The 24,851-nt window shown below is 24.8% G+C and overlaps 2 protein-coding genes across 3 annotated transcripts in view; one reads left to right on the forward strand and one right to left on the reverse strand.

Moving 5' to 3' along the window:
- Positions 1-24,851, reverse strand: part of LOC112694229 (neuronal growth regulator 1-like) — a 327,174-nt gene that overhangs the window by 149,929 nt on the left and 152,394 nt on the right. The gene's annotated exons all lie outside the window — the stretch shown is intronic.
- Positions 15,831-17,466, forward strand: LOC112694231. Its single transcript, XM_025569640.1, has 2 exons — positions 15,831-15,971; positions 17,027-17,466. Exon 2 carries the CDS (start codon positions 17,028-17,030, stop codon positions 17,418-17,420), a length of 393 nt encoding a protein of 130 aa, XP_025425425.1. The 5' UTR covers positions 15,831-15,971; position 17,027; the 3' UTR covers positions 17,421-17,466.

Here is a 24,851-nt window from a genome sequence, read left to right on the forward strand (position 1 = left end):
GTGGAGCACCAATTGCTACACAACATTTCTCATGGCCAACTATTTCGAATTTAAACTTTGACTGAGACACATGTGCTCCGGTAAATGCAATCACATGACGCCGTTTTACCTGTCAGTTGCGCGTAGTGATGATACGACTACTTATAATAGCGTGTGCGATGTGGGAGTGGGGCGTTACATTTTATTTCATGTTAAATGTGAGACGCAAAAATTTGTCTTTACGAAATACAGTCAGTGAAAACTATCTTATTCGGAGTTGACGAGGGCAGACGAAAAACGTATATAAAATACACCCACGCTGATGAGCAGAGGTGACTAGAGAGATCGGTGCGAGTATACGGCTGCCATAAATCCGTTTTGCTGTTGAGCTCCTGAATAAGCAGTGAGGTAGTACTTTAGAGTAACCGGAGACGATCAGGGCTCATCGCGAGCACAGTGGGATGAGAAAAATGTGCCATTTAAAATTTTTGAATTCCTGACGCGTCAAAAATAATTGAATCTCTTTGTACCGCCGCTGTTACGGTTCGAGGAGAGTAACGTTCAAATGTTAATATTATTTCCCAGCTCACATAACGCGCTTTGTCCACCAGATTTTTCAAACCACGTTAACGATTGTTCCGCACCGGTTGGCCTTTCTTTACCTTTCTCAAAGTTTCGAGAGGAGGGGGGGGGGACAAAAATAAAAAGTAAAAAATAAAAACAATATAAAAGTATTCGCACACAACTCTACGTTCGGCTGAGCTTACATGGAATTAAAAAACAATCGAGGAGATTTGATAATAACACATAATTAATTCAATGTATAAGAAACTATTGACAGTTGGACGGAAATGTGCTCAAACTAAACACTTGGAATCTCTTATTATTTCCCACGATGGGTCGCTGATGCGATAAATAAATAAAATATGAGAGTAGTACTTTATGAGAAATTCACTATTGTAGTAGTACTAGCACGTAATTGAAATCTATCATAAATAATGGTGCGATTTGAATTTGATTATAAGTTTCTGAACGTGCAGTAACAATGGGTCATTCGAAAAAGTTCACAACATTTTAGTTCGCTTGCAATGTAATTATCTTTTTTGTATAACCTCTACATAACGTGTTGATGGAAACCTATTGAAATAAGTCATTTACCACCGAATCGGTGACATCAATTATTTTTATCACCAAAAGTTACCGACATCATTTAAGATATTTTTAAAACTTTCGAAATCGAAACACGTCAGTTTTACATCAATATACTTCTATGTTTCAAAAATAAAATATTTCATATAATGAACAAATTATAACAAGACAATATCACAATTTATAAAAGTAAACGTTCTCTTTTATAAGTTAGATTTAGATGCCCCAAGTTTGGGTGAACAACTTTACGAATTTCTATAATAAAGATTAATAAAGTATTAAGTTTGATTCATGATTAAATATTGTTTAAACCCATTAAGTTTAGTATCAATAAAAATAATGACTATATCGTCAATGATAATTATGGAATAAGCCAATTTTTTTTTACTAATTTTTAACTTTTGGTATCGTTTTTAGGCAAATACTAAACTGTTTTTTTTTTTTTTACTGACGATTTGGTATTTATAACCAATGCAAATTACTTTAAAGTATAATTAATTATAAACATAATGTGATATACAACATGTCAAATGTTCAACACCGCATTTGTTAAATGCTTCAGTCGAGTGATTCTTGCCATAATGATATGATTAAAAGCATTTGTGATTGATGATTCTTATATGATCCCTCTAATCAAACTTAAAAGTAATTATAAAAAAGTTACAATTAGAATAAGTTTCACTCAACTAACAAATATTCTGGTAATTTACATATGCACCGACTGTATCATTCATGATATTATGAATACTGAACCTTGGTTATAATGCGATAAAACTATTTCAGTAAAATATTAAAGATAAAAATAATTCTAAATACCCAAAAAAAAATGTAAATATAATATTTATAATTGTTTTTAAAATAGTTAATTATAAATTTTTTTTTTTATTGTACTAATACAGAGGGCAGAAATGTAAGTTCTTGTTTTTTTTTTTTTTTATTTATTTTTTTTTATTTTTATTTTTTATAATTGTTTTTAGAATAATTTATTATTGTCGTAAAACAATAGTTTAGAGCTATTTTAATTCCTTTACTCAATTAAAAATAGTACATGATATTTTACGAAATTTTATATATAAAGTCTGTGTACTCCAGCAAAAAAAAAAAATTAGTATCCATATAGAGTTATATAGTTATGTTTACAATCATATTATAGTTTATACAGATTTTAATCATAATTATTATAGACTAACATGGTTATATTTTTTCAAATTATTATTCTTTACGCATTATTCGTAATTTCTTCTTTTTTTGATTTTAATTATTCCATTTATATTAAAAATTTAATTTTAAAATAATATAAGATAATTTATTAATATTATTTTATTTTTCTACTCTATAAATTAATATTTTATATTAAAAATTATCAACAGATTTAATGTTATTTTGTATGAAGTACTTGTTATACATAATTACCTAATTATATATATAGCGTTGTTCATCTAGATTTTATAGACCAATTTAATAAAACTTAAATAAAAATTAATACTTAATAGGTTAGAATGGTATATTTTCACTGACTGTAATGTATTTTTAATTGAACTGAAACGGTGGAGTTCAAACCAGGTAGTTATTAAATTAATAATAACTTTTACTCCGTTCGTTTTTCTTATTATAGCTACGTAAGCACAATATATAATTGTAACGACACTAAATAAACGTAAATTATACAAACATTCAGAATGTTCAAAGTCGCCTGGGTAAACTGTTCTCGGTTACCATCAAGGGTAGAAACACATTTTTTGCAAGTTTAGTATACGTGTTAGGATTGCAATACAGTACCTACAATAGGTTAGAGATTACTGTAAATATACTATAAGATTGGTGAACTATTGAAGTGTGTTTTATTGTATCTATAGTGCTATTATTAACAAAATTAGTCAATAAAAAAATAAGAACATGATACATTCAATTGTACATATATTACATATATTACACTGAACGTTTTTGTACATTTCACATTTTTTATCTTATGGTAAATGGATATTTTCAAGTTGGACGATTTTTTTTTTCTTTTTAATACAATTGCTCATATATTATAATATTTTCCTACACCTATACCTTCAAATCTTTCGAACAAACTACTTAGTTTGAAGTGAATACAAATTGCATATGACGTATTGAGTGATCAGTCAAAAATTAATATGATTTTACAGCGCTAACAAAAGTCCTGAAAATTATTATTTTGTTTCTATTTGTGAGCACTTACTTTAGGTTTCTTTTTCTTTCTGGGGGAACGTCATGTAATCACTATTGTGATTATTTTATTACATTGTAAATACATGCCATGTCATATTAACGTAATATTGTTAAGCTAAATCAATATTTTGTAAAATCAGATATGCTAAAGTTTTTAAGTTACCGTTAGTCAATCATTTCAAACATTAAAGTAACGAGCAACAGAGCATCATTGTAAGATAACAGAAAAAAACCTCCCGTTAGGTTAAATTTTATGAATTACATTTACGTAAATTTATATTAACTATAATGCATTTATGTTAAAAAACATTGATTTTATATATCATTAAATCAATGTATAAAAATAATAGAAAAGGAACAAAATAATCATAAATATCAAGTGTTCATCGTCCATTATTTTCGTTATATAGCGCATAAGGAACGAGTAGATTATTTATGCAATAACCATGGATATACAAAACCTGTTATTTATAGGAAGTATGAAACACACTTTTTTCAATAATAAAATATAAACTTAACGAGAAAGCAGTAAAGTTTCGTCACTTTAATATTTTGTAATAAAAATTCGATGTTTAATCCAGAGCCACGGTCGTGGCTGAAGAAAAAAGTTGAGATAAGTAAAAAAAAAAAAAGAAAAAAAGCGAGAAATGAAGCAGTTGTATATTATCTTAAAGTTTGTCATTTAGACTGTGTATATTTCATAGTTTAAAAACTTAAGCTATGTAACTAACGAAATATTGATCCGGTAATTATTAAGTTTAAGTGAAAGTATCCGAAAAGCTGTTGTACATTGTATAATAAATTTAAACAATATAATTGGTAACGAAATCGTTTGAAAAAAAGTAAACATATCTAATGTCTCTAATTCATCCCTGGTATTCATTATAGTTGCTTTATATTCAATTAAATTTGGGTCACATGAAAATCTAAGTATATTCACGTACATGTTTTTAAAGTTACACTTTCTAAATGCGTAGTGAAAATTAAATATAATGAAGACTAATTTTTGCTTCGTTCGTTAGTGATGGTAAGAGTAATAGCATATTACAGTGGTCTTCAACCGATAGATCGCTACCCAGTTGTGAGTCACGTAAGTTTTAAGATTGGATATCGATAAGTCTTTAGTTTAAAATTTAATAAATGTATATTCATATATATTATAATTATATAATTTTATATAATATTATGTATGTCATATGACACTGAATAAAATAATTTTCGATTTAAACCGAAACCGTACTATTTTATATTTGTGAACGTAAGAATGACCATCAAATTAAGTAATCGTATAGCGATAAACTAATTTCATCGATAAAACTCTTTTATCAATGTATAAATTAAATAGTGTAAAATTGAGTCGAGATAGAGTATTTCATGTGAAAAAAAAGGAGTCAAACATTGCACTATTTTTTCTTATATTATTACATATAATTGTTTTCTGTATCATTAAGTACATTTTTTTTTGTATTATTGCTCGTAATAAAAATTAAATATCACCAAGATATCTCGAAAAACAACAATTATTATTTATTTAATTATAAAAGAACTTTTACAATAACATATATTGAGCAATTTCAACTTCTTTTTAAGTTTCATGACTATTGAAGTGGACGGAGGTTATGAAAAATATATAGTATGGAAATAGGATTGCAAGTAATAAAGGTTAAAGACCACTAGTATATAATACACACCTGTTTACGTGATTAGTAATATTATTATGTAAAACTTACAAATAATAATTCTATTTTATAAAATCGAAAATCAACTTCTATTTCGTGAACACATGTCGAAGTGACACTGATGAAGAACTTTATTTTTATTTTATTTTTTTTATATATAAAGGCTTCGATACAAGTTCATTAACTTACATTTTTATATACCTATTTACATTTTTTGTTGATACGATTGTTCACTTTGTTTAATTAAGATGATTAATTTAATTATTATAAATACCTTACTATAATGTATTTTTTTCAAATAAATGTATGTACTAAGATTGTTGTTCATTTTTTACTAACAGAAATAGTGATATTATATATATATATATATATGTTATTATGAGATCTTTAATGGTAGTTACAACTTGCTAACGATTAAAAAAAAATACGGTTTGATTGAATAAAAACAAATATTGGTTTATTTTTCTATTCTAAAATAAATACAATATCGGAATTGCAATATTAGGATATGCTACGTGCCCTTGTTTTATATCTCATCCAAAACCACTGAGCATTGTATATCCAAAGAATTATTTTTTTACTTAAAAATATCATAAAAACATGTAATTTAGTAGTCTGTCTAATAATATAATTATAATTATATTTAAATAGTTTAAGTATAAATTAAGAGACATAAAATATAGTTTATTTTTTATTTTATTACATTTAGAATTGAAAATAAAAGAAATAATGAATTTTGGTTTGAAAAATCAAAAATAATTTATGCCTCAAAATACACACTTCTATAATGAATATATTAGTTATTATTTTAAAATAAAACAGAATGTATCTCAAATTTCAACCTTCGAAACTAATTTTGAATATATTGGATCATATAAATCATATGAATCATAATATCTTATTAATGTATATGTTACGGGCAAAGTATACAATTTGGACATTTCATACAATGCCTGGGCATTTTATACATTGTCCGGACAGTATATAAAATGCCCTTCGTATATTGGGCAATATAGATAACAAATTATATGATTTAATGAAATATGATAAGTCAATGAATAATGACATGTATTTATATTATTGATTAATTCATCTCAGTAGATATAATTTATTGAACCACCAATCTTTTCTTGGCTGTGCTTCGTTTTCTTTTACATGATTCGCAACTATTTAAGTATAGCATAATTATATCTCTGGTGATATTTTTATATTTTATATTTACCTCGTGTTCCATTCTGTTTCGTCCACCATGTCCAATCGATAAATGTACATAATATTTAATTTTGTTGTTTTCAGATACTGGTACAATTAATTTATTAACATCAGAAACTTTTAACACGTCATAGTTTTTTAAAAGTTTTTAATCATTCGGTTCCTTTTTCTTTGATTTTTATGTAAAATTAATTGATCAAATTTTAACTTGGTAAAAAATGAAGTATTTGAACCTTTTTTTAAAAAAAAAAATTGTTTAAATCTTCATTAAACTTTTCCATATTTGAATAAGTAGTTAGGTACGCATTGAATGAATTAACCTGCACTATACAAACGATTCACGGTTACTAAATAATTAATTTTTGAGAATTGGTAAAAGGCCGACTGCACGATAATCACTACAACTTTAAATAATATAATTTATAAAACAGTAAATATAGTAATAATATATTATGTCACGTACACGCATATAATATGTGAACAAGCGGACATCCCCATTGTAAAAATACGATAAGAACAAACAAATTAGTTACAGATAATAATTTTTAGATAATAATTTGACTTTATTTTAACTATATTTTACGATTTATCATATTTCATTAAATCATATCATCCGTTATCTACAATGCCTAATATACTACCTATCTATGTTGGTGAACAATATAAGCTTATAGCTGTTTCTTAAATCTATCATACACCAATATATATTATTAGAAAAAATGTACGAATAAGTACTCGTTTTTTTACTAGTTCATCTAACTCGTCTATCTTACTAAATATAATGTGTTAAACCTTGAAATATTTAGTTTAATTTAATAAAATTCTCAATTTATTAATAGGTTTTTTTTTATCAATTAGCGTTTTTTGAAAAAAAATTAAATAAAAATTAATAAAAAAAGTCAATATTTACAATGAAAGGAAATTATATTTTCTGTAAGGTTTAATTTATCACATGTTTAAATGTTACTTTAAAAGTAATTTTAATTCTATATAAATTAATGTTTTACCAGAATTTTAATTTATTTACATCAAATAAATGTATTGTTGTGATTATAATTTTTTTAGAATATTATCTATATTAATTATAATGTTAATAAACATAAATTAAATAAAATAAAAAAAAAATCTACAAAAAATTAATCAGATTTTCTTGATAAAAATCAACAGTATTAAGCATAATAATATATCAGTCAACTACATTAATTTGATAAAGAAATATTTGTTTAGCAATTAAAATAAGTATACATTATCAATTGGAGAGTTTGAAAATAAATTATGAATTATATGCAAATAATCCATAATTTTCTAATTTTCTTATATGATAGTAAAATAAGTTAACTATATGTGTAAGTCAAATTATTGAAACTTTAATTCCAGCACAATTTCTTGTATACTTATTGAATGTTTCGATTTGCCACGATTAGTATTTTTATTATAACAACCAAATAAATTATATCGTATACCGTATACTCGAAATTTGACTTGACATACACAAAAATGTTTTATTAAAATTTCATGTATAAATCCTAAGAAAATATGCAATTTTAAAATATCTATTTAATGAGTTACTTAAAATGTACCAATATTTATCAATATATTTTAAAGATTATACCATACATAGCCTATATATATATATAGTACATGAGTGACATAAGCATTCAATGAAAAAATCCCAAAGATTATTATTTTTTTGAATTATGGAAAATAAAATCTATTTTCAAAACGTAGACTTTTTTTATTTTAGTTTATTTTCCTTGCATTTATTTAGAAAATTGTTGAGAACTTCTCTCTACCTCAAGAACCAACTAGAGGATATTTCTAATCAGATATCCTTCACGATTATGATGATAGAAGCAATTTTTTTCATTAAAATCATGAAAACCAGTGGAGATCATAGGAAAAAAATTCAGAACATGAAAGTTTGAAAAAATGTAAAATATTTATTAATAGTATACTTTATTACTCATTATATAATATATATTGTTTGAAAATCATATGAGAAGTTTTGAAATAACTATTAAATTTATTTTTTTTTTCTTATATTTCCAAGGAAGGATTTTAACCCCTCGACTTCCACACGTTAACGTTTGATTTATACATATATGAGAAATCAAATAAACCACATACATCATGGTAGACCCAATACATTTCTAATTATAATCTGTTACTACAAGTGTTTTATTCTTTGTTGTAATATAGTATTGCTTATCATAATCTATTTTAAATATATTTGATCACCTAGTTTAAAATGTATTGGTTTACTTGTAATATACATTAATACTCGTAGCATTATATATGACATACTATATCTTTGTAAATTATATTATTTTATATTTTAGTTAAAAGTTAATTTTTATTTTTAACGATTATAATTTTGCTAAGATAGTCAAAAACAAAATAAATATTTAAAATAAGAGATTTAAATACCACTACATTCTTTATTTACATCCATTAATAAAATTTACATTGGAATTTTTAAAATAATTAATGAAATTTTAAATCTTTAATTCCATTTATATATTTAAATATTTTTGTTGTCATGAGATATATAATATTTGAAACGACAGAAAGAAATAATATCATCCTCGTAATCGTATTAATGACACCAAGTTGTGAATGAATGAAAAAGAAAAAAAATCAAACTTTTATGCAGTTTCACAAAGTATTAGACATAATATTATGTAAAATAACAGGGTGAAAACATCGTAATTTATTAATTTATATTGTAATAAAAAAAAAAAAATTAAACATCATACATTTTTTGAATTAAAATTCAACAAATTGGTTTAATTTCACACAACAATGTTATTTATTAGTAATGACAAGGAAAAATGGCCAAAAGTCAAATTAATAAAAAAAAATAGCTACTTCAATGTAATAAACATTCTTCTTGAAATGATATTTAAACATAACGAATGTTTTTATGTGGTTTTTGGCATTATATTCAACTATGCAATACGGTTATTAAAAAAAAAATCTTATCTATAGCACAATAAGAATTTTAATTAGTCTATGAAAGTAAAAGGAATTTTTACAATCTAGATTAATTGTTCTTATAAATGAACAAACAAACATACAGGCTCTAAGAACAACACTGATAGTGAACAATTAGCAATACCGAAAGGTAATTCTTACTTCCTATCCAACGTGAACGTGGCAAATGCGGTGCGGTACGGGCGACGTGGCCATCAAAATTATCAATCATATAAAAATAGATAAGATTGTCCATCGTACGAGATATATGTGAGCGACTCCGTTTGCCGCATGGTATAAAAATCAAATCGTTTTGATTTTGGTCGCGCGTTTAAGTGAAAAGACGTGAATGTACTATAACCGTAATATAATATAACGTTTTATATATTTACGATTTACATAAGTAAACAGTTAATATATATTATTAAATTATAATTTATAGTTAAACTATATAATTATATATTTATATATTAGATATTGTTGTAGAGTCGATATAGAGCTTATTATACATGAGGTGCAAAAATCCTTATGAATAATTTAATTTAAAACTAATTTTTTTTTTTTTTTTTTTTTAATATATTTTATATAATAAATATTTCTCTTCAGTACTTTCTAATATTAACAATTGTTTTTTTAAACTTAAAGATATTTTTAGTTGATTTTGTTATTAAATAAGTAGAACATAAACGTGTAAAATATACCACATAACCTTTGCACAACTCGCTTCAAAATACATTGCGCGTAAAAAAAATAAAAAATAAAATAAAACTATCGGAATAGGGTCAGCCAAAAATTCACGTTTGCCGTGTACACGTAGGACACGATTGCGAGCAGCGAATATGCTCAACACGAATTCGTTCACGTCCACCGCAAATTCGCCTTTGTCGCCATCACGTTAGCCATAGGGTAAGAGAATAATTGATCGATGCAGTTGGAATTCTCATACTCCATCGACCATACACTTAGTGTGTTTAATTTGGTTTGTATTCATTGATCATTGTTGTGCTAGTTTCTTCTTGCCATTAGAATTCACACAAGAACCATGATACCATAACCATTGATACATGACAACTCGTAAAAAGTAATAATTTTTATAAACAAACATAATACATTATTATAGCTTTTTTGTTCACATGATACACGGTATAAATTAATTAACCAATCAAACAGAGATTAATATTTTAGAACGTACACCAACATTACACCAAACGGTTTCAGACAAATTCTTTTATATCTGGTTTAAAAATAAAAATATATTGGTTGTACATTAAACGCCTGTATAAAACGATATATACTCGTATATATATATATATTTTTAAACATTATTTTCATAATATTTGTTTTCTAAATCCATATAATGATAGCAACGGAAATATTTTACAAGCTTAAAAACGAATTGCAGTTATTGTATTAGTCAATCGTCAGAAATTGCATGTAAGCAAGAAATTGTTTTTTTGAATTAAACATAAGTTTGATATATAGCGTATTATAAAAACTTTAACTACTATAATAGCATATTATAGTTATATTTTGCAAGCCTGGGCATAAACAAGTTAATAAATCAAAAGTTAAGTTAATTTAACTTGTTAACTTAACTTATTAACTTAACTCATTTCCTTATAGATTAACTTGAAATTAACGTATTATTTTTTCATTAATCCCTATTAAGTTAATTTTAATTTTCAAGACCAGAAAAATATTTTTGTAAAATACCGCATTCTATAACATGTTCATGGAATTCAGAAAAATATAAAAATAAAAATTTCGAAGAATTTTTAGATGAGAATATAATTTTTATTACGGTATTAACTAATAATAGGGGTCCCGTCGGTCTCGGTAAAAGTAGTCACCCGTCATAAGACTATTGAGTAAAAATAGCCATGCCTTTCATGAATTACATTACCATTGTCATGAAAAGTGGCCGTATATCTATATTACATAAATAGATATATATTATCATTGATTATATAATACAATTATTATGAGAATTATTCCATAATTGATGATATTCCTTATTAAATATAATTAAATAAAAGAAGAAATTCAACAGCTGATCAACATTTTGAGATGACTCTTTTATTGAGATTCAATAGGTATTTTGACTAACTTGTCCATCGTATTGTTTTATTTGTTTTATTAAAATAATGTCAAATATTATTATATATGTATATATATTTATATATTTATTTATTTTTTTTATGTTTTGTATCTACTGTATACATTTATTATCTGTATAACTTTATAGTTACACTTTCAGCTGCAGTTATTATTTTTACTTTTCATTCTGTTATTGAACATTAAAAATAATATTTTTTTTTTTTTTTAATTAAATTTATCATAAGTAATTTGTATGAAAAATTAATAAAAAAAAAAAAAAAAAAACCATACATAAATTACCGTAAATCTGACATTTGAGTGCTTAAAAACAATCCCAATGAAGAAATGTATCTTTTTTTTATTCTAATTTCGGGCCAAATAAAAAAAAAATTCTTAAATACAATATTTATTATTAATTATTTTGATAATTTATTAAATAATCTAAATTATTAAGATCTGTTGTAAATTATTAATGAACCGAATTAACTTAAATTGACTGAGTTAAAAAATATCATTAACCTTCCCAGCCTTGATATTTTGTGTGTGTAATTTTTGTTTAATATTCTTGAAAATAATAATTTAATTATTTTATTATTTTTTAAGCCATAAGGTAAACTTTAGAGTCATCAATACATTTCGAATGGTATAGAAAAGTTTAGGATTAGATCGTAAGATACGATTCCTGTCATAAAACTTGTTTACCAAAAATCACGTACATTTTAATCAAACGGCTTTTCTGTTTAACTTAGAATTTAAAATATTATTGCTATATTTTAAGGTAAATCCATTTAAATACGTAACCCAGTTCTCCATGGATTTAAATAGATAATATATTGTTTAATCTGTGTGTACTTAAAATAAATTAAAATTTGTATAAATCACAATATCCTACGTGGAATGGTTTAATATACAAATATGAAGTATCTTTAGTGAATAATTTTACTTGTTTTGATAATTAATCAAGTGGTACTAATAATAAATATAAACTTGACATCCTAAAAATCTACTAATTTCAATCGAGTATGAGAATTTGATTTTACAAAGGTCGAATCGGTAAATTTATTTGAAAATTAAAATAAAAACCATGGTTTAATAAGTATTGAAAATTTGTTATTTTGGATTATATGAGAAAATTGTAAATTGTTTTTGACTATATAATTGTAATTTAAATACTACAACTAAGTCAAGCTATTGCAACTATAATGTAAAAGTTTTTTTAAAGATGACAGTGGTGAAATTGATTGTATCTTCTTATGTTTTATCTAGAAAAATAATTGTAATAATATTTATAACTTAAAATCAATATTATTGAAATTATTCCATACATACTTAATGGATGTTGTATTTAAAATAGTTTAAATGAATAAAAATGGTTTTCTATGAAAAAATGTTTGATATTACACATTTTTAATACTAATTTACAATAAAAAAAAATGTGTTTTTATTAAAATTGTATTATATTTTGTGTATGTCATTATTATAGAAACCTGTAAAAATTTCAGAGGGATCATTAACACACATATTTTTGAAGAATAATTTTTGTTGTTATTTGTCTGTTATTAGTTTCACGGAATTTCACAAAAAGGGATTTATAGTAATAAAATCATAAAAAGTAATTACAGTGATACAATCAAAAAAATGTTTATATTGACGATTAGTTCAATGGAAAACAGTTATTTTCAACATCAATATATATTTTATTGTAAAAATATTATTAACAAACATAATATTACCAAACAAATAATGTTTTCATTATAATTGATATGACTTGAAATTAATTTATTTTAATTGTATATAATTCATATTCTATCGCTTTTTTATTTCTATAAGTAAATTATAATGTACACTATAGAATAAAATATTCATTATGGATCTTTGAGAAAATAACGCTTCATTCACTTCATATAAAAATATTATAATACTATTAAGTATTATCTTATAATTATTTTAAGATATTAATTTATTTATTATTTATTTAAATGTTTAGGCTGATTAAATAACATAAAATGTTTGATTAGCTAATGTAATTTTTATTGTAATTTTTAACTGTTAGTTGTAAATTATTGAAAAAAAATCTAAATTTATTATTTATATATATACAAGTGTCTATTAAAATATTTAAAAAAAAAGACACCAACAATATTTGTGCTGAATTATGTATATATATATATTTATAAATTCAAAAAAGATAACCCTTTCCAAGTTGTTTCAGTATCTGCTCCCAACTACAAAATTAGACACAATCATAGAGAAACAACTTGTTGAACAGATTCATTTTTTAGACGTGGGACATACCACTAACGTACTTTACGAAGTTATCAAAGTTTCACTCCAGCTCTTTTTCGCTCACTTAAAGCTGCCAATAATATCAAACGAAATTTTTGAACTTTCTAAAACATTTACACACCAAAAAAATTAAGTTCAAAATCCCCAAAAAACTAAAACGATAAGTCAATACAGTAATTATTAGGAGTATGGCAATACAAAATCTTACTGCGTCTATCATATGATGCTGATCATAAATGTCTAGACTACCCAAATCAATGTATAGATATTTTTAAATGCGCACTCTGCATAGACTATTAAGGTTATTTTATCCATAAGGATCATTAGCGTACCAAGAAATCTTTCTCAAAAAGTAACTTTGAATCAAATAACGCCGAAATTAATCTAAAACAGCCATCCAATAAATGACAATTACTGAAAAATTACCAACCGTATTTCTTTACTTATACTCAGGCTGTTTCTGGTAGTTTTTTGTAATTTCATGGTTCCTCGATTAACTTCTGATTTAAATACTTAATTTACAATATTCCTAATGATTAAATTTATATTTTGGTGAAATTAATCCCTAAATATTTTATCCAGTCAATAGAAAATGTTGATAAATTAAATAAAATGTTTAAAAACGTTAAATTTAGTTTATGTTTGTATATAATTTCAGATCATTTTCAGTATACTAATTATCAAAATAAATGGTACCCGCAGTATGTTTTTATGGCGATAATTCCAATGAACTCTTCATAGTTGTTTAATGCAAATTAGAAACAAAAAAAAAAAAAAAAAAATACTAAAAATATATGACAACACAACCGTTAACGACAATACAGTAGTTGCCGCTTATGGTTATAAGAATCAGCCGCTTATAGTGATCAAATTTACCAGGAACAGAACAAAAAGTCGTTATAAGTGCATTTTTCGTCGCTTACAGTGTTCAGGTTTTCGGTTATTGTGATCAGAAATAAATATCAGAAATATAAAATAAAAATATAATTTACAATAATATCACCTCTTTTTGTGTATAGGGAAAACGATTACGAATGACAATTATCTTAATCATGAACTTTAATCGAGCTAATCTTATCTAATATAACCTACGAAATAAGCGACACTTCATATCGTACATTCGTACATGTTTGAAACCGTTTTTGTTCTCACAAGCACCGATATTTTTACACTTTACACCCAGTTTGTTTTCGTCCGTCATTCAGTGTACTGTTTGTATAGTATATAGTTGTATACTGTATTATGGCTAGTAGGAGCATGCTTTCAATTAGTGAAAAAAAATGTATTTTTTAGTCACCGCTTATAGTGATTTCTGGTTATAATGATCACAGTTCTCTCAAACGAATGTGATCACTATAAGAGACGACCACTGTAGTTCACATAAAGTATATTATCTTAGTCCGTGGTTCTAAACACGGGTATATTACGAATTGCGAAACGGCTTATACTAAACAACACGATAAACCGGGTGCCCGGGCCTGAATGTTAAAAACAATTATTTTCACCAAAAAAAAAATAATTTTTTATATATAAATATAAAAATGATAATAAGTATATCATTTTAAAATTCAAGTCTTAGGAGAAATGCGTTATTCTAGACAAAACAAGTAGAGGGATGCCATCCCTCCGTATTCCCCACCACTTCGAGCCCTATATATATATGTAATATATGTATATTGTACACCTGTATAGGTAACTATTATGTTACTTCTTTCCATAGGTTTTAACAATTACTATAACAAGTCCGACTATTTAGAGATAAATACATGTTCACATATTTCATTCTGTATTAAAATATATTTTAACTAATATTGATTAAATTTTAATGAAAAAAATAAAATATAAAGTGGTATTAACTTATTATTAATATGGAACTATTTTAAAATTATTAGATTTTCAGTTTTCTTAAATAATTCCAATACAGAAACTATATAAAATGTAATGTGGTATTTAATGGAGTAACATTATTATTACCTACTTTTACTATACAAAAAAACCTAATATTGGTTTACTAATACTATCGTACATTTGTACATGTTTAAAACCGTTTTTGTTTTCTCAAGCACCGATATTTTTACACTTTATACCCAGTTTGTTTTCGTCCGCCACATAGTGGGCCAAATCACTATTTTAGGTGGACAAAACTCATTAAATTTCGTAAGGCAAAAACTGATAAATGTTTGAAAATAGTATATCTAAATAGTATACATGATAAGAATATCAACGTTCGATAGCAATAATTACAGGAAATTGGTCTGATATAGGTCATTAACCACTAGACAGCCGTTACGTCTCGTCTATGCTTGCGCTTTTTCTTTAAAATAGTAAATATAAAATAACTATACTGTACTATTTGAAACACCAATTTTTTTCTCAAAATGAATACCGTAAATGTACAAGGTAAGCAAAATTAATATACATTTCTTATATTTATAGTTCTGTATACCATGATTTAACATAAAATAAAAATAAATTATATATATATATATAGTTGTAAAATTAATATATTATGGTCTCCCAAAATAAAAGGGGGGGATTAGGGGAGGCTAATTTGTTTATAGACTTATACCTTTATGTACCTTAAAGAATATTAATTAATTTACAACTGCCAAAAACCACCAATATTATAGCAAAACGTTTTTTTTCTATCAGAAATTACATTAAAAAATAACGATTTGTAGTATAAATGAAAAATGTGATGGCAATTTATTTTTATTTTCTTTAGTCCCTTTAGAGCTTGTAGAATCTAAAAATAATAGTGATTTTACAAACGTTTTATGGAAAAATCAAAAATCGTCATCTACCCGATACTGTCGACCAATTAAGTTTTTATTTGAAAAAGAAACCGCTTTTAATACCAAAAGCGAAGTTAGCAAAATAAAAAAAAAAGAAATAAAAAAATTAAAACCTTTTGAAGGACCAAATTCCGTTCAAATACATTTTTTTTTCTATCTAACTATGGTTGATGGTAAAATAATTAACACTTTATGTAATTCATTAAGTCAAACCTGTTATATTTGTTAATGTTTTCCTAAATATATGAACAACTTAGAGATAATATATAGCTTAAAATGCAATGATGATAATTTACAATATGGACTATCCCCTTTACATGGGTGGATAAAATGTTTAGAATCCATGCTTCATATTGCATATAAGAAAGGAATATTAGAGTAAAACAAAAGGGTAAGTGTTGAACAAAAAAATGAAATGACTATTCAAAAAAAGAAAATACAAAATGGTCTATGGGAAAAATTGGGAATAAAAGTAGATAAAGTTGTGCAAGGCAAAGGTATATCTAATACTGGTAATATAGGGAGGCGTTTTTTTAAACATGCACAAGAAGTTTCAGAGATAACTGGGTTAAAGTTATTTTAAGTATTTTGGGGTGTAGTTATAATATAAACTCTGAAAAATACTTTAAAGTTATATTTGCAATTGTATCCCTGGTATAGAATGCTGCCGAGTGTCCATAAGATTTTAGTACACGGTTCGAGAGCCATACAGCTTGCTCATTTTCCTATGGGGATTTCGTCCGGAGAAGCGCAAGAAGCACGAAACAAGGACTACATAAGATTTAGGCGACAAAACACTCGTAAAACCTCAAGAATAGACACCAATGCAGATATTTTACATATGTTTTTAATTTCCTCTGATCCTCTCATTACTTCTAAAAGTACACAAAATGTAAAGAAGAAAAATAATAAATTATGTTCTGAAGCAATGAATTTATCAAGTGATAATATAGAAACTCATACTACTAAAGATATAGAATTAGATTCGAATGATAGTACTGAAGACTCGGATTCAAGTGACTGTTCTACAGACATTGATAGTGATGAAAGTTGAATTTTTTTTTATAAATTAGAAACTTAGTAATTTTATGTAAATATCTTCTTCTTTTTTTAAAATGAAATACAAAGAATTAATTTTTTTTAAATTTAGTCTATATAATTTATTATATTAATATTATTTACTTATTACTTATTTCATTATGAAAAATAAAAATAATAAGGGTTGGATTCATTTTGTTATATAGTTTTAAGTACTCATATATTGCATACATATTTGTTATTTAAATATTAAATGATATGTAATATGAATCTAAGTATTTTACTTAATATACACCGAGTCTCGGATAAACATAATTTAAGAAGGTATGGAAAATTATTTGGTCAATTTGAATCAAATAAATATATACATTTATTTTCATTTATTTTTATTTATTTTTCCCTCAATGAACAACATGTTTAAAGTAAATGAAAAGTTAAAAAAAATTTTGTCCACCTAAAAAAGTGATTTGGCCCACTGTGCGCCGTTCAGTGTAAGGCTATTCGATTATTTCGAATTAATCATCACTACGATTATTTTTTTTCCCGTCAATGATTTTAAAATATTCAACACTTATGATTTGCGTATTTCTTTAAATGGAAACACTACTTTTTTTTACATATTCGGATAGATTATTTTTTTTAAACATTTTTTGTCTTACAAGTTTCTTTTTATTTACAAAATTGTCCAAGTTAGAGTAAGTCAAAATTTGAATTTATGCATGATTCGTGTTTAATCTATTTATAACCACTGTAAATAATAAAATAAATGCCAGATAAATGTTTAATTTACTTTATCTGTTTACAAATAATAATTTAATATAAAGATATCTTAATTTTTTAATCGACGAACTACCAAGACTGTTGGAAGATGTTTCATTAGAAACACGAGAACGTATGTTTTTCCAGCAAGATGGAGCACTAGCTCACAATGCAGTTATTGTTACACGACAATTAAATCAAACGTTTCCGAACTGCTGGATTGATACTTAAAGCGTCGTTCCTTGATCTGCACGATCCCCAGATTAACGCCATTGGATTTTTTTTTTTTTTTTTATGGGAATATTTAAAGACTGTGGTTTATGCAGATCCACCTGTCAATCTTTAGGACTTAAAAAAATAAAATACAGGCAGCTTGTGATATTTTAAGTGAGGACCAAATCAAGGCGGCACCTTCAACTGAATTTTTGAGGTGACTTAAATTATGTTTAGAACATTATGGCAAAAATTTTGAACAATTCATAAGATAAATGTATTTAATATAAATATTACTATTATCATTGTAACTATTTTGTAAATATACATTTAATTAATACAGTTGATGAAATTCAAAAAAATATCGTAAACTAAAAATTATAATTATATAATATAAATATATAAATATATATAGATTATATAATAATATATCTAATATATAGATATTTATATATATATATATAAATATAAATATTATAAATATAATTATATTTATAATTATTTCAGACTTATTTTATTATTTATAGTGGTTATAAATTGATATTCCATAAAACAAGAATTATGCCTAAATTTAAATTTTGATTTATTCTAACTTGGTCAATTTTGTAAATAGAAAGAAACTTATAAGACAAAAAATGTTTAAAAAATAATAATCTATCATTATATATATATATATAAAAAAAGTAGTGTTTCCATTAAAAAAATGTAAATTGTATTTCGCATGCGCACATCATAAGTATTAAAAATTTGAAAATCATGAATAAATGTGTATTTAAGTACCCCCTAGGCCCTCTAAAATATTCACTTTAATACAAGACCATCGACCTGAGATATTTAGTGTTACATTGAATCGTAATCACACTGTATATATATATATATATATATATATATGTAATATTATATTACCTGATTACATACTTAAATTACATATCTGTGCTAAATGTTAATATGATGTTCTGAGTTCATTGATTCGGAATGTATTAGAGATAATATTATAAAAGTGGATATCTACATCAACATTTCATCCTGCAAATCTTGTTGAAAATTTTGTAGAAGTTGAGGAATCAATTTATCCATTGTAAAAAAGTGGGTTAATAGGTTAATCAGTAATTAAAAAAAATCAATTAATCGGTTAATCAGTCAATAAAAAAATCGATTAATCAGTTATTCTGATATTAAAAAAATCAGTTACTGATCAATCAGTTGTTAAAAATCGATATTCGGTTTGAATATTAATTTTCGACGTGAAATTAATAATCGAATGGTAAAAAAAAATAATTGAATTGCCCTAATTCACTGTACTGTTTGTATAGTGTGTAGTTGTATACTGTATTATGGCTAGTAGGAGTGCGCTTTTAACTAGTGAAAAAAAAAATGTATTTTCGAGTCGCTGCTTATAGTAATGTCCGGTTATAGTGATCAAAGTTCTCTTAAACGAATATGATCACTATAAGCGGCGACCACTGTATATTATAATGTAGAATTATATATTTATCAATATGAGATAATGATTGTAAAATAAAGATAACGAAATTTTACATGGCGATAAATATCTAGCCTCTAATTTAACTTGTGATAAAGTACATTTTTCACTACAAATCAAATTTAAAAAATTATTTGTGAAACAGTTTTTATTTAAACTTTAGTTAAACAAGTGTATATTTGTGTAAACATTTGATGCAACCAAGCATAAGTGAGTGACGGTGTAATGAATATATTACTGTAAAATATGGCTGCGTGATTGGGTTAAAAATTTTAAAATCATTTTTGAAATCGTATAATTTTTATTGTAATTAGTATGGGAAAATATAAAATACAATTGAAGAAAAACGAATTTTAAAAGCCATAGCTTGAAGCATGTGTAGTGTATTATATTGTATAGTAGATAACATAATGTTGGCAAAAAGTAGAGGTCGTAGTCATACACGGTTATTAGAGTACACGTGTATTAAATCTATTAATATGCGTGTTTTTAATACACGCAAATTATTACAATACAAAAACATGGAGAATAAAATACATGAGTAATGTCGGGTATTTAGATACACGGATAACGACGGGTATTTAGCTACACGGGCAATGCGGGTGAACGGGTATTTACAGATACACGTGTTTTTTAATTACACGGACCTTAATCCTGTTTCAAATAAGAACACGTGTACCCGTGTAATTCATTACACGTGTAATGGCGAGCACTAGCAAAAAGGTTTTACATTCTAAGTAACAGTTAATATCACACATAGCATACGAGTACAACGTATTTGCTTAAGGCAATGATTTGCCAAAACTTTAACTGGAGATTTTTCATTTTTTATAAGTACATTTTAACTTATAAAATTAGTATGTGATATTGAACCATTTGTTAGTTATTATTGATAAGTGCTTAACGTTTAGATTAATAAAATTATGTTACATGATTTACCTTGAATAATATAAGTAAACTAAAATTAACAAACATTGTTAAAAGGCAGTTAAATATTAATATAATACATATGAAATATATACAAGCCATTAGAAAAATTCTGCTTAGTAATTTTGATATCAATTGATAATTGATGAATAATTAATAATTTTTGTTTTAGTTTTAAAAACAATTTATATTAATTTTAATGTATAATAAGTGTATTACATATAAATATAATAATAAATACAATAAATATAGCTATTAAAAAACACTAAATATTTTTAATGTTTTGATAACAAATTCTCATTAGATATTTTTCCAACCAGCAGTTAGTAATCAAGCATAAAATATCATGTCAATAAATATTATTACATGTAATAAATTAATAATAAATTATTTGGAAATTCGTTGTTTGAAAAATGTAATTTAGCAAAAACAATGTTACGACTGATTTGATGATTTTTTTTTTTTTTTTGTATAATGGTGTAAAAGTTCTGATGTGGCAAAATAATTTTGATTTAATTAATTAATTGTATGTTATACATATAATCTTGCTATATTACATTATTCAAAAATATTTTTTGCACCAATTACAAAGTATACAAAAAAAAGTATAACATTATGTACACTACCATGATTAAAAGCTTTTTTCCTAGCTCTAGTTTAATAATAAGACAAATAAACACTTCATTGCAGTGGGATAAATACAATGGTAAAAACCGACCATTGTGTTCACATTAGATACGAAAGTAACAAGCTTAATTAAATCTCATCACATGCATTATTTCTATAAATTTATACCTGAGTTTATTGAATTGTACTCTCTAGGAACAAACTGCTATACATTTGTCTTAACTATCAAAGCTAAAATAATACCAGGGAAAGCAAAAATTGGGAATTATTATGAAACATATAATCATATAGTGTTTTTCTTGTGTAATGACCTATATTGTATCAATTTCATTAATTATGTATCTATTCTAATTACATATTACTTAATATTTATTAAATAGTCTTAAATTAAATATAATATTGAAAGGTGTACAGGTTTTTTGATAAACACAAACATTTACATTTATGCGATTTTCATAGAAAAATCTTAGGTATTTCATAGTTATATGATTTGTTATAATGCATATAAGAGATAATAATGATATTGTTATTTTTTAGTAGTTAATTATATTAAAATTTGGCACGTCGTGACCAATACAAACCTCGACTTTTTTATCCCCCGGAGAGGGGACGGTTTATCACAGCGATAGCTACCAGTGACCAAATACCCGCAGTCATTTTTTTGTTATTTTTTTTTTATTCATCCATCGGAACACATTTTTTTTATTTCTCGTCACCACGTACGACATTTTTATTATCTTTTTTGTCGCCCATCCGATTCTATTCGTTTGACCCGAGCCATGCTCATTCACACAACCACGTGTTATTTACCTCCGCACGACGACCGGACGCAAAACGCGGTATGTCACAGTTTCACGTGTGACGTATCCGACGGGAACACCTTTGTCGTCTGCTCCACCAACGCCAATTGTTGACTCGTCGTCGCTCGGGGACAACAATCTTGACGTCGGTCCAACCACTATCAACATACCGTCTCAGGTCTTACATATCTATCATATCTTTGTTGTTTTAAACCTTTTGTAATATAATTGTATTAATTGTATTAATTTGTTGGTAGCGATTGATCATTATTTATTTGTAGAGTTCACTTGTATTGGTAATATTTTTATTATTATTATCACTTTGAGTACTGTAACGGCCTTGTTGTTTTTTTTAATTACGAAAAGGATACATTCGCTCATCCTCGACCTAATTTAATTTTTGTCCATATAGTCCACTCTCTCGTTCTGTGTATCTCTCTGTGTTTATCGGCGAAATATGACGAAAGTATCACACACGACAAGTTGCGTGTTGGCCGCCGTCAACATACGCATGTACTCTTGTTCAGCCGGCTTTACATGTGCAGCCATTAATCGCACAAATATTTTTATATACTTATTATTACTTATAATAACATTATAACGTTATCAAGTTTTAAGAGTTGTATTATCTATTTTATCTATATATAAGACCTCCAATTGAAATAAATAAATTTCAATAACAATTTAATATTATTAAAAAGTACCTAAACTTTTCTTTAAAATATAGGCTTTTTTGGGATGTTTTAATTATATCATTGTTTTTTTTTTTTACTTCATTTAAATTTTACACTATATAACATATAGTTAAATTATTATTTCAATCAAGCTAAAAAAAAAAAAACATTTTAAATTAGCTGCTAGGTAAATTTTATTTTAATTATACTTCAACTGTTTGAATTAAATATAGTGAATAAAACTAATACAATGATATTCGTATATATTAAGTTATAAATTGGTATAAAGTAATTATTTTTAACAGTTATATTGAAACTATAAATAGGTTATACATTGCCTAACTAAATATATGTTTGATTAAAATAAATTTAAAATTATTAATTCAAGAAACAGTTTATTTTTTATATTTATTTTATTTTTTTTAATTTTATATTTAAGTTAAATAAAAAACATTAATTTTTAAATTATTGCGGTTAAAAATACAATGTTATATTGTAATTTATGTCGTTTGAATGTTCACTAGTTATTTATTTATTTTTTTTTTAATTTGTTGCTCAATTATATTTGTGATAATGATTATTAAGAAATTAAATGTTTGTCAATATATGTAGAATAAATTAAATATATGAGAGATTGATGGATAGCATAACTAAAAAACTTTATAAGATGATTACAATTAATAATTATAAAACAAAACGTTAAATTTAACATATCATATACATAGATACTTATCGATTAAATTTATACTGTATGTTTGTAATAGAATAATTAATTTAATTATTATTTGTACAGTTAAGACTAGTTTTATTATTATTATTTTGTACAATAAGATATACAATGTATATAAACTTAAAATATATATATAAATAAATAAGATATATTAGTTTTTAATAACACTAGTAATTAATTTAAATTTTTAATCATCTAGTTTTGAGAATTAATTTTGCCAACAAATTATAATGTTATTTAAAATTAAAAATTAAACAACATATTTTTCCTATTATTTTATTAGGTATTTAATTTTCATAAAACTGTGTATGTTATATGTATACTCATATAATGTATATATTTTTTTTGATTTTAGATTTTAGTTTAGTTAATATAGCATAAGCTAACAGTTAATACTTCGTAACTTGGTAGTAATATATTCTCATACTAAAATTTAATAAAAATTTTAAAAAAATACAAAGTTTATCTATTTTGAAAATAACGAAAAGCAAAGAAAATTAAAACTGGAGAAAATTTTTCTAAAATTACAAAATTTAAGGATCCTAAAGAAATACTATCGGCCATATATACCTATCGTAAATATTCTACTCAATAGATTTTATTATTGTAATAAGCTTTTATGAATGACTGAAAGTCACGTACGTTTTCCACATCAGTCATTTTATAATAAAATACTATATGTTCTATTTATCGTCATATTATATTTCATAGATTCATTCTGAGCGGACGAAGAAAATTATTGAACTTAAAATAATGTACTTTCTTTTTCGAAAATACTTTTTACTAATATAAAATTAATCATAAATATTTTTCATTTTATATTGGACTTATCTTATGAAAAAGTATAATTCAAATATAAAATAATATAGTATAAAATCTTAATGCATAATATAATGGTGATAATAAATTTAAATTATTACAAAATTACGATCGCTACTTTTTGTATATGAATCAGTACCATAAAAAAATTTATATTGTATTTATTTGTTTTAATATCTTCAACGTTTTGTTAAAATATAGTTAGTGTTTATAAAATTATAAAGATTTTTTTTTTTTTGTTTTATTACTATTGATATAAGAATAATAATTAAATTAAAACCAAACATCAGTTTATAAAATATGTGAATCTTGTTTATTTTGATGATGCTCGATTTAAACGGTAATTTCAAATTATTATTAAGATATTATATTTTCGGCGATATACCTTTAAAAAAACGTGTAGATATAATTCAGT

Source organism: Sipha flava, unplaced genomic scaffold, assembly GCF_003268045.1.
Source record: "Sipha flava isolate LNK unplaced genomic scaffold, YSA_version1 125_pilon_pilon, whole genome shotgun sequence".
Lineage (NCBI taxonomy): Eukaryota > Metazoa > Arthropoda > Insecta > Hemiptera > Aphididae > Sipha > Sipha flava.